This window comes from Rhagoletis zephyria, unplaced genomic scaffold, assembly GCF_001687245.7.
Source record: "Rhagoletis zephyria isolate East Lansing unplaced genomic scaffold, Rhagoletis_zephyria_1.1 Rzeph_scaffold_03426, whole genome shotgun sequence".
Taxonomy (NCBI): domain Eukaryota; kingdom Metazoa; phylum Arthropoda; class Insecta; order Diptera; family Tephritidae; genus Rhagoletis; species Rhagoletis zephyria.
Genome location: NW_016160509.1, coordinates 1 through 13,233, shown reverse-complemented (window position 1 = coordinate 13,233; position 13,233 = coordinate 1). Strand labels below are relative to the sequence as shown.

General features: G+C 34.9%; 1 protein-coding gene across 1 annotated transcript in view; it reads left to right on the top strand.

Annotated features, from left to right (window-relative positions):
* Positions 1-13,230, top strand: part of e (nonribosomal peptide synthetase ebony) — a gene marked incomplete at its 3' end in the record, with an annotated part of 43,885 nt that extends 30,655 nt beyond the window's left edge. Inside the window, exons 2-7 of the mRNA XM_017623941.1 lie at positions 9,332-10,471; positions 10,586-10,753; positions 10,819-11,590; positions 11,657-11,747; positions 11,819-11,994; positions 13,112-13,230. Of these exons, the coding sequence (XP_017479430.1) occupies positions 9,340-10,471; positions 10,586-10,753; positions 10,819-11,590; positions 11,657-11,747; positions 11,819-11,994; positions 13,112-13,230 (2,458 nt within the window). The remainder of the gene's footprint in view (positions 1-9,331; positions 10,472-10,585; positions 10,754-10,818; positions 11,591-11,656; positions 11,748-11,818; positions 11,995-13,111) is intronic.
* Positions 13,231-13,233: the final 3 nt, after the last annotated feature.

Genomic DNA, 13,233 nt, shown 5'->3' with positions numbered 1-13,233 from the left:
TATACTCGTACATACATATTTGCATGTTTGCTCAACTAAGCCGCGCATGCGCCGAAAATTACCGGTTACTATTAGAAAACTTTAAGCAAAAGAAGCCGCTCGTGTCGGTTGTTTATCTACATATGTAATCGCTAATTTTGCAACGCCTCTATTTGTTTGTTTTCATCGTAAATGCTGTTGTCGCTATATTGTGGATTGCATTTATTAACGAGTATTTACGTTTTGAGCACGTATTTTATTCGGCCTTGTGCCGTCACCGCGTTGTATTGCTTTTCTTTTTGTAGTTGTAATAAATTTGGCAAATAGCATGGCTTTTCAATGGTTTACAAAAAACGAATACATACATACATAAATTGCAGCGATTGCGCCAAGGGGCCGGTTAGTCACATCGTTTAGTCATAATCAACTATGCACTTACATATTATGTAGATGTATGTATATTTAAATTTTTTTAAGAAATTAACAATAAAAAAAAATTTTAAGTTTTGCTGAATAAATAAAATGGCCATTCTCGCGTTCTTCATGCCAACGCTGTATGCTGATATGGCGCCAATCATACCCAGTTGCACAATTTTTAAGTATACATACTTAAGGTGTCATTGCACGATATGTATTTGCATGTGTACATTCCACATTTTACATACATACATATGTAAATGTCAATATATCGTGTAAAGACAAATTAGATTTGTTTCTGTACAAAGCAGATGCACGTACATACACACTCTTCCTCTGCTACCACCAGCGCGTTCCGAGTTGAATACTTTCAGAGCTGGAGCTTCGGTGTCTATTCGAACGACATGCTGCATTATGTCCGTGTCGTTGTAAAGCTCATACAGCTCATCGTCTCGAATACTCCAAGAGCCGCCTCATCGGATGTTGTCATTGTCCATGCTTCTGCGCCATATACCAGCACGGGCATGATGAGTGACTTATAGTCTGTGGTTTTCGTACGTCGAGAGAGGAATTTACTCCTGAATTGCCTACTCAGTCCAAAGTAGCACTTGTTGGCTAGAGCGATTCTACGTTGGATTTTCATGCTGGCATTATTATCGGTGCTAGGCCAAGTAAGGGTACTGTTTGGACTACTTTGGAATGCAGCTTTAGCTTTACGTGTCGCTATATTCGGTCTTGTTACCATCAATGTATTTATTTTGTCATATTTTCCGCCCCTAATATCTTGCCGCGCTAGGCCCGGGCCTACCGGGCCTTATAGTAAATCCGCCACTGAATGGGCCTGAAGGTTTTGGGACTAGTATAGTCATCTCAGCCAACTTCAGGGATAAATACGACGTGTGTACTAGTCGCCGTATTTTATCTTAATTTCTTCTATATTCTGTCAATAAAAATTTTTACAATAGAAGTTGACTTATTATAAAACAGCTAACTCCAATTGCTTTATTTTTATTTTATTTGTACATCAAATAAATGCTGCTAACTACTTTTTTCATTTAAAACTTAAAACTGTAGCTCATTTTTTGTTAAAATTTTACTTCATAAATGGAGTTAGCAGCTTTTTCCGCGGTGGCGACAATATCTATCTACATACGTATACATAAATACTTAATTATTTACACATCTCTACTTATGAACATAACAAAGGCGAGCAGACACAACCTTTTGACAAAAATTTAGTGAAAAAAACGTATTTCTTCTATGCAGCATTGTAGCTGTTTATCTTTGTGCAGATCAACAAAAGTAAAAACCTAAGTACATGCATATGTATGTTTATACATATGTACACATGTATGTATATATGTATGTATGAGTTTCAAGTCCATTCTATAATGCAGCCATAAACCAAGTAAGAAGGTCAGTGTCGATGTCATAACAATCAATTTTATCAAAAGATACGTTGTATGCAAAAAGAATGGTGGCTTGGCAACATTAAAAAATAACATAAAAAATCACATACATACATACATATGTACATAATACGCTTTTAATTGGCCTTTAAAGTCTATCATTATCAAATTCAACTTAGGTCAGCATGAGGAAACCCAGAAGTGAAAATCCAGATTTACGAATATATCGCGATAGCCATTAAGAATTCACGTACTTAATTACATACAAGCATAATAAACATATCGCTAGCTTAGAGAAAAGTTGAGGTTAGAAGGTTAAAAATACCTCCAAAAGGGCTGAGCTAATTATTTTATTTCATCGAAAAGTCCGTAAAATTCTAAATATTTAATGCCAACTGGTTTCATTAACATCGATATATTTTGCTCTGAATAAACAAAAATGTTGCTTTCGAAGTTTTGCAAAATATTTGAACAAAAAAATTATGCAAGTTTTTCTGCGCTCCTGTAAAATTTAAAAAATAGGACTTATCAAAATTTCACTCCAAGCTAGCGATGTGAACTATTTTCAGTAAATAAGTGTGCGCACAACAATTATTTAAGAGTAATACATATGTATGTACCAGGGTTGTTGCGAATATTCGCTTTCGCAAACGCGGAGCTTCCGCATTAATTTTAATATTCGCATTCGCTTTTGCATTCGCAATAATCAAAGCGGTCGTGGTAGTATTTGCGTATCAAAACTGGTCAAAAGTCATATTTATCAACTTTAATAAAAATGTCTTTAAACATATTATTTCTTAAGCTATATAACAACAGTAATTTTGTTTACTTGTCGGGGAATATTTTTTTCATAGAGTTATACATTGGTTCCTTGGCTAAAAACTTCTCTGGTAAAACTTACCCTTTGCTATTTAAAGTCAGAGTTAGCGCCTTCAGTAGGGATTTCTAGCAGAAATGATCAACGTCTGGCTATAAAGAGAATTGATGCTAAAATAATTAAAAAGCTATAGGTCTAACCTTTAATTAGATAAGAATTACGTAACTATCTGATCTGAGATCAAATGCGGCCAGCAGCCACGACCTTGAAAATAGAATTTTGTTCGAAATTTTCATTCCTGGAAAATAATAATTTAACAGTTAGATATTCACATCCGCATTCGCATCCGCGAATGTCTAAAATTCCACTTTCGCAACATCGCTAGTATGTACATATATGTTTAGGAACATATTTACATACCTACATATGTAACTACATACCAAAGTCACGGTTGCCACTTGTTAAAAAAAAAAATAAATAAACCAAAATCTAAAAAACAACAACCAAATTGAAAAAAAAACCAAATTTGTTTTTCACGTATCTTAAAAGCCTCCATAAAAATTTGCTTGCAAATAACACGTAAAAAATAAAATAAAATTATCGTAAAATCTTTGGTATCAATATTGCACGCCATGTTAACTTTCAAAATCGGTCAATGAAATATAAAGAATCGAAAAGTCAACTTTGGGTTGCCCCCTTGAGAAAACTTGACTCATTACAAAAAGGAAAACCTATTACAAAAAATATATATATATTGAAATACTTGTGCATTCAATCGCATATTTACTTCTTATATGTACGCATTTTATATGCACATGTTACAAAAATAGGAATTTCAAAAATTCATTTTTTTCATTTTTGGTTTCAGTATGCAATAATACTTTTTGTAAAGAAAAAATTTGCTAATTTCTAACTGAAAAAAGCCAACCAAATCAGAGAAAAAACTACCAAACCATCAAATTCGAAAAAATAAAAGAAAAACAACCAAGTTTGGTTGGAAACAACCAACAGTGGCAACCGTGACCAAAGTTGACGTTTTGCTATGTATAGATTTACTACTTACTAACATATAAACTCTTGCATACATATCAACTGTAGCATGCACCTTTACGCCGGATTACGAATTACCTTCGCGAACAACAAGATGTTTGGTCTTTTATTGCCGCCATTTGTGGCGCGATGAACCAAATACAGAATTAACATGAAAATACTCATACAGCAGGGATGTTGCGAATATTTGCATTCGCATTCGTTATGCGAATAATTCGCATCGTTTTACACATTCGCATTCGGCATTCGCAATCGCATCAACTGATACGAATGTTTTGCGAATGCGAATGTGTACATGGGCACAGAACCCACTCTAATATTGTTGAAAGGCCTCTAGTAGTTCATTTCCACCACCAAGTCTTAACTGGAGTTTATGCCTATTGGAACAAGGAGATTACAATTCGAAGGGTGTCTAACCAGGGTGTCGACAATAACCGGCTTTTAGCTTCAGACAACATCGGCAACATTGATGGGCCTTCAACAAATACTGCTAAAAGGCTTATAAGCAACCTAGAGCATTCGCACTTTCGCATTCCGAAAATTCGAATTCGCATTGGCGAATGTGAAAAATATGAAATTCGAAACATCCCTATTATGAAGCGTATTCACTCACATACCCATACAATGTATGAATGTTTCCTCCGCTACGTCATTTATTCGTATGTATGTATGTAGGCATAAATGTATGCCACCTGTCCATTATATTGACGGACAGGAAAATGAGGAATATAAATTTTAATTGCATAAATTTAAATGCTTTCAAGGCTGCACATCCGTTTATATGTAGAATCTATTCAATTAATCATAGTAACTTGGTGATTAAAAAATATAAAATGTAGCATTGAAGCGCTCTTAAAGTAGTATTGCTATCTGACAGAAATGCCACAGCTCAGGGCTAGGTTATGTGAGCCAATTCTAAGTGGTCTTGCATTTTATTTTGTAATCACCATTTTATTTTGCAATATAAAATCAGGCTGTGAAATTGTATGCACTGCACTGGTTGTTTGTTGAACTAGCTCTAATACTACATTAACTGTATGTATGTATGTACTAGGAATGTTAATCCCGGGATCGCGGCCTTTTAAGTCGGTATATCTATGTAATTAGCATTGTAGCAATAATAGAAACTCCTTTTCTTGACCAGTATTGGCTATAGTTCATTTTTTATTTAATAATTAATTTTTTGTATAAGTGTATACCTCATTATACATACATATAACACCGCGCGATAGTAAACTTTAAACACAAATANTATAGTAAAATCGCGTTTTTAGTTTTTCACTCTGACGTCAGTAAATCAAAAATGATTTAAAAAATTCAGAGAAATGTGCTTAGAGGAAAATTATGGGTATCAAATTAAAGAGAAAATACTGTAGAATTTAAATAGATTCAAAATTTTGATGCAGAAGGACTGGTAAGTATTGAAATGTCCTTTTAAAATTTTATCCTTGAAATTTCGCAAGATTTATTTTTGAAAAAAATTATATGTTAAGGACTTATATAAACTCGATAACATCCTTCTAACTTTATCAGGTTAAAAAATTAAAGTGAAAAATGGTTTTTTTACAAAACTAACAAACGTGTGGATAAGACATTGTGCAAATATCTTGAATCAACAAAAAATAACAAATTAAAGCTTTAAATGCATTTTTTTTACCTTTTTTTACGTTTTGAAATGCAAGTTCGAAGTAAATTTTTTGATTGAGTTTACAAGTAGGTTGCGTTGAATGCACTGTCAAATTATTTGCGATTCATGATTCAAATGTTTGGTAACATAAAATATATAGTAGTGTTTGTTACCTTATGCTTAGAAATTGATTGCAAATATTTACCACAATTGCATTGTCGTTTTCGCGTAGTTAGATAGGAATAATTCAACAGAGAAGCATGTCCCACCCGTGAGCTATGCTATGTGTGGGACAGTTGTCAGAGGTAGGTGTTACAGGGCTGATAAGACTTAATTTTTTTGTTGAGGTGGACGCACGGAGGAGGGGGGATACGCGGACTCGTCCATTATCTATATACCCTTGTGGCCAGCTGATTAAGTTAAGTTTTGACCAGTTTTGGTTTTTATTTTGTTAATCTAATATTTATAGTTTTTTTATAAAAGTCTAGGACATTTTTTATAAAAGTCTAGCACATTATCTAACCAGAATCACATAAATCTACATTTCAAACTTCTTACAAAATTTATAAAAATTCAACAAACTTTAACAATTACACCTAAAAATTTTAATTTTTTTTTTTCTCAAAATTTTTAGGTATGCAGTTTTGTAGTCCATTAAATTTAAGTAGGTAAAAGTGAAGATGTCAAGCCGCTAGGAAATCGCGTTCATTTTAAATAATTTTTTTGGCTGACGGTGCTAAGCACTTTCTGCTATATAAAAGGTACTGTCCTAAGATAAAACGTGAGTGAATTATTAGAAAAAGTTTTCACGAACGGACTGTAACTAAAGTCACCTACCAGCATTTTAGAGCTTTAAAAAAACTACATAGATACATAGGAAAAATACCTCTACTAATAGTTGCTCCGCTATATACCCCTTAAATTTTTTGAACCTATAAACCATTATTTTGATATGATCTTTTTCATGTGACTGAGTTTTGGCAAATTTTTAAAATGATGTAGCATCGTAACATTTTTATTCCTTGAAAAAATTTATGTAAATAGCATTTAAAAGAGCATGTCTTACTATCTGAAATTTCGTTGACTTTGCTACGAGAAATTAATATTCTTATCCAGTGTACAATTGTCAAGTTGGGCTGTGTAATTATAGCATAAACAAAATCCATTTACCACAACTTTATAAAANTATGTATAGTAATATGTAGTAGCAAAGTCTTATTAGGTAACCGGTAATTAAATACTTAACTAAGAAATGTAAAAGCTTTATTTGTTGTGTAAAACCGATTTTAAAATAATCTACTTAGATTATTAGTGATTTTAAATAGTAAAAGTAAGTAGTGCCTAGTTAAAATCCAGTTTGAACAACCTTCGAGATAAATAAAATGTACAATTTTATTAGATCTTAAAGCCTTCAAAATAAGATTTGTGAAAGTTTAAATAGCAAATATATGAAATACATATAAAAATATCTTATCATAATCAATAATTGGTGCTTGTAAAAATTGTTGTATGTATGTGTGACAGAAACTTTCTGCCTAGCCAAACGCATATAAACAAAACAAGAGTTACCGTAGCAGGTATGCCAATGTTGTGAATAGTTAGTGAACAGTTGGGATTGCAAACAAATTCATTGTTCAAAACTGTATTTACAACATATGAATTAATGAACGTACCGTTATAAATAATAAATTGATTAACAATTACTTCCACATTTTATTCATACACACATACATACATACATATGTATATATGGGATATAGTGCATATCCATAGGTAAATCACTTGCACACAGTATATAAATATGTACATGGAAATATACATACGTATGAGACATGCGCGAATGTATCTCTTACACATACTATGTATGTATGTATGTAGTTACTTCAAGTCCTTTTAAACTTTGATTTAACTCAATAGCTGACAATAAATAAAAAGCAATTAACGTTAACTAAGTCAACTTCAACTCGAAATAAAAAAAAATAAGTAAATTCTTATAAGTGCGAAATAAGTGTCACTCCATATAAGGCATTGCATCTGGTTCACATGCTATATACATAGTTACTTTAATACATATTTTACGCACACAACCATCCTAACTACTAGTCGTATACGCAACCTGTTCAATATGCTGCACAGCTACGGTGACCATCCGTCCTGTTTTATACGGGCCAGTACGCTTTTTTGGACCCATTGTCCTGGTAATTTATTTATTTTATACGGGACGCCAAATGTTCTGTATTTTTTCTTAATGTCCTAAAATGGCAAGCCTATCAATGAGTTTGAAGTGATGTTGGTATAGGATCCTAATATTCTCCATAAACAGTTATTATTTTCTAATCTGAGTGTCTGTGATTCGAATCGAGGAATACATACAGTGACCTAAATAGAAATTAGGACTCGATATTTTAGTAAATTTTAGCAATTTTTTCTTAGTATATTTAATGTTTACCGCCATGTTATACAAATTTTCAACTTTATGCAAAAAACTACATATATTAATTCTGCACGGTTTCACCAAAATTTCAATCTTTTTAATTAGAATCTTTAGAAAAAAAAAATGGTTTGCAGTTTTATAACTCATTAAAATTGAGTACTATAAAGTACGAGTGGAAAGTGCTGGTCGTATGCTTCTCTTCAAAAAAAAAATGGTCGAACAATACTTTGTATGAAAAAAATGCGTAACACCGTCAACAAAAAAAAAAAAAATTCCCATAAATTAATGGTAAGCCTTAGCGACTTAAAAGTGCACTTTATTATACTAAAATTTTACGAATTTTTTTAACAAATTTTACGGGGTAAAAATCTCGAAAAAATTATCCTACTGTTACTACTACTGGATACTGTTTCAGGGCTAATACATCTAGTATCATTGAAGAAGACTTTAAGATCTGTAAGCTGTTGTGGAACAAATTTTTAAAATTATTTTTTGTCCCGTTTTCGGTTCTCATAAATATGGTCACCGTATGCATAGTATAGCATATTCGATTAAACGCTTGCTAGTGAGAGTGTCAATAAATCACTTATGAAAGCGTGCGAAGCAAGTAATGAATCTTTACAAATCCAATTATATACAAGCAATTACTAATTCCTAAATGCATTTCATACGAGTTGTACTAGCCATTAATACTTGCGTTGTGCGTACTTATTATACTAAAAAAAAACAATGAACAATAACTCTGATAAAAATTATTGACTAACATGGGTATTCCATGGGTAGGTGAAGTTCAATGTCCAATTATGAAGTTACTTATTAAAGATTGTAAGGTTTCATAAATCGGTACCCAAGAGCTTAATTGAACGTGGTTTTGAAGAAAAAATTTTTGTCCAATATTTTGTTGCACACAGATACATGGAGAACTTTTTTTAACGGTATTAAACCCCGCAAACATACTGCGAGCGTTCAGAAATTCTGAGTCCAAAAAGAGTCCCATGTGGATAAGAAATACAGTTTGAAAAACAAAAAATGTGTGACTCTTATATGAATCCCTTAGGTGTCATATATGAGCCAGAACTTTGTGTCGATACAAAAACCAAATAGATAAGATATTTATATCTAAACCGGTTTATACAGATCGATGTTTCTGTGGAATAACTACACAATTCAAAATTCAAAAAACCTCACAAGAACGCCCTTTTCCAGAATTTGATTGAAGAGCGCCATATCTCAAAATTCGGTTCAAAAACGGCCTATCTCAGCACATTTTCAATGTATCTTTAGTTGAGATAGCGCGTTTTTAACCGAATTCTGAGATTGGGTGCTTTTCAATCAAATACTGGAGTGGGACGTTCTTGAAGAGTTTTCTGAGATAGGGCGTTTTCGAACTGGCTACCGAGATAGGTCGATCCTCTATTCAGGTGTCGATATAATGAATGTTCGCATTTTATTTTTGAAAAATAAACTATAGTCAAAATTTACCAATATAGGGTGACCTTACCACTATGACGGGTACTAAATTTTTATTGAATTCCTTAGTTTATTTCTCGACCTCCTATGTATTTATATTGTATTTTCATTGAAATATGTATTTCCAGTCACACCAATGGGTTCCATACCGAAGTTATCAATTTTGAAAGGCCAACAGCAGGATATAACGCCACGTCCACTGCATCGCATTTTCGAGGCCAACCTGTTACATCACTCGCACAAAACTGCACTCATATCGCACAGCAATGGCGGCACCACAATCACTTCCGAAGCCACACAATGCACTTACAAACAGCTAAACCAGCGCGCCAACCAATGTGCACGCCTATTGGTGGCCGACGTAAAACGCAACAGCTTACAACCTAACACAGATGGCGATTACATTGTGGCAGTATGCATGGAACCATCGGATGTGCTCGTCAATACGCTGCTGTCCATTTGGAAAGCAGGAGCCGCATATCTACCAATTGATCCCAGCTTTCCGATCACCCGCATACAACACATCCTGCAAGAAGCGCACCCCATTATGGTGCTATGCGACGACAATATCGACCGTCAACGCTTCAGCGGCACACATATCATTTCCAGTTCGGAACTTTTTCACCGCTCGGCCGAGTTGAGCAACGCGAATTTGCTGGGCAGCGAAATGCTCGCCGATGGTAATAACCACTTGGCAATTGTGCTCTACACATCGGGCAGTACTGGTGTGCCGAAAGGTGTACGTCTGCCGCACGCTGTCATCTTGAATCGGCTGCAATGGCAATGGCACAAATTTCCATACGCGTCGACTGAAAGTGTGAGCGTCTTCAAGACAGCGCTCACATTCGTTGACTCAATATCCGAATTGTGGGGCCCGCTAATGTGTGGCCTTTCCATTTTAGTGGTGCCAAAGATGATAACTAAAGATCCGGAACGTTTGGTGAATTTGTTGGAAAAATATAAAATTCGTAGATTGGTTTTGGTGCCGACACTCTTGCGCTCGATTCTGATGTATTTGAAGCTGAACGATGGAAATGGGACAAAATACCAACTGATACAACGCGACCGACTCTTGTACAATTTGAAGTTGTGGGTTTGTTCCGGTGAACCATTGCCGGTTGCACTGGCTACAAGTTTCTTTGACTACTTTGTTGAGGGCGTGCATACGCTATTCAACTTCTATGGCTCCACTGAAGTGATGGGTGATGTCACCTACTTTGCCTGCGAAAGCAAAAAGCAGTTGAGCTTCTATGAGCACGTACCGATTGGTAAGTCAGTGGCCCATTAAATACACAAGGTTTCGAATATTTACATAAATATTCAAAAGAAGTTATGATCTTTCCTAATACTTTTCTAACAATTTACATGTTTATCCTTCTTAGGCATTCCACTCTCGAACACTGTAATCTATCTACTTGATAGTGACTTCCGCCCAATCAAATATGGAGAAATCGGCGAAATATTCGTTTCAGGTTTGAACCTTGCCGAGGGTTATGTAAATGGCAGAGATCCCGAAAAGTTTGTGGAAAATCCGTTGGCTGTGGAATTAAGTAAGTTTCAATACATCAATCAACTAAGTAATTATGTAATGACAATTCATTTTAATCGCGCACAGAATATTCGCGTCTGTATCGTACTGGAGATTATGGCACGATTCGTGACGGTAATGTTATGTATGAAGGCCGCACCGATTCGCAGATAAAAATACGTGGTCACCGCGTAGATCTGGCCGAAGTTGAAAAGAATGTCTCAGAATTGCCATTCGTTGATAAAGCGATTGTACTTTGTTACCATGCTGGCAAAATTGATCAAACGATTCTGGCTTTTGTTAAGTTACGCGACGACTCACCGCTACTAAACGAAATGCAAATCGAAGCTAAATTGAGGGACAAACTGGCCGAGTATATGGCGCCACAGGTTGTTCTTATTGAGCAAGTACCTTTCCTGGTCAATGGCAAAGTAGATCGACAAGCGCTACTCAAAACCTACGAAACAGCCAATAATAACGAAGGTGATTCCAGTATAGTACTGGATTTTGATTATTCGCTCGTACCCGCCGAGGTAAAACACATTGCTCGGGATCTGTTCGAGACTGTTGGTGGCGTAATCGGTCGTTCGACACGCACAACTTTAACGCCGCAGAGCAATTTTTACGAGCTGGGTGGAAACTCGTTGAATTCCATTTATACAGTGACTTTATTGAGGGAAAAGGGTTACAATATTGGCATATCTGAATTTATTGCGGCAAAAGATTTGGGAGAAATTTTAGAAAAAATTATAAATAACCGCAGCTCTTCGCCAATGGTTGAAGATTGGACAAATGCTGCACCACATCTGGATATGATCGCCGAGCCACTCAGTGATGCACATAGGCAAGACGTGGTTGAGTAAGTTTTACAAAAAAAAAAAATTGAAATGGTTTGTTAATACCAATTTTTTCTATTTCAATGAAGAATCATAGTTGATAGTTTTTATGGCAAGGCAGATCTGGAACAATGGCTGAAACTGGATATATTCCCCAATGACTACAGTGATCTTATAAATGTAAATATCAACTGTTCTTTGGCATATTTCTGCAATAAAATATTTGACTAGGAATTTTTTCTATTCGTTAGGACATCTGGATTGCCTTGGTGGAGAAGAACCTCAGTTTAGTTGTGCGGGATAAACGTACAAATCGTATTATTGGTACGGCTCTAAATTTTGATGCACGCGCTGAACCCGAAGTTGAGGTTAAGTCCAAACTAATTATAGTATTCGAGTTTTTGGAGTTTATCGAAGGTCCCATACGGTAAGTTTATTAGTTACATATGTAGAAGACATCTAGATGCTCTAGGAAGATTTCAGCATCAAAAATAAAATTTTGAAAAAAAGAAAATGTCGCTAACATCTTTTTGGCGGTTAGGGTTCGATATGTACACAGCTTTGGTCAAAGATTTAGCCCCAAAATTCAAAAGGATATTGTTTGTAAATTATGTTTATTTATTTATTTTTAATATTTTTCGTTTATTTTAATTTAATGAGACCCAAAAAAGTGCAGAGCAGCTCAAGTTAGAGCAGAATCGAGCCGCTGTCAAAAAAATAATTTTGTAGGGAGAGTACGAGAACACTCATATATTCTCGATCGTTTTCACATCGCGAATTAAGTATCTCTTGGAAATTGACTTTAAAGTTTTGAACTGAATATCGACCGTTGACTGCCNTATGTTTATTTATTTATTTTTAATATTTTTCGTTTATTTTAATTTAATGAGACCCAAAAAAGTGCAGAGCAGCTCAAGTTAGAGCAGAATCGAGCAGCTGCCAAAAAATAATTTTGTAGGGAGAGTACGAGAACACTCATATATTCTCGATCGTTTTCACATCGCGAATTAAGTATCTCTTGGAAATTGACTTTAAAGTTTTGAACTGAATATCGACCGTTGACTGCCGGATTCGAGTAGGTTTTTGGTATTGAAGATCCTGCAACTATGAGTGCATTCCTAAACTTCAACATTGTGTGGTTTTCTTCGTTTACCCTCATACTCATTAGCACTGTGCTTATACTCGAAATGTGCTATGTGACAATAATGTTTTCCAAAACTTGGAAACAATTTTGAGTCGGTCTAAGCCTTTTTAAATGTCTTCCAGCTAAGAGCTTTTATATTAAGGAATCCCTTGGGTTGGAATTTGCGTTACGGCATAGTATCTCTCTATGGTTGGGTGGGGCAGAGAAGAGAAGCGGATATATGGCTTCACACATCACATGGACCCAAATTGCATTAGTGTTGCGAAATCTAAAGGCTCATTTAGTGCCCCTCATACTCATCTATTTAGTAGGTGAAATAGGATTCTTGGTGCACTCATATTTCGGTTTGATAAAAATTTTAACAATTGTATTTTGTTATTTCTAATTTTTCGTAATAAAGGGACAACCAACTCCCTAAAGGACTCAACAAGATACTTCACTCATTTATGATGGGCACCAGCTCCGACATGAGTCCGCAAGAAAATATTGCCTGTATGCATTTTATGGAAAACGAAGTGCTGC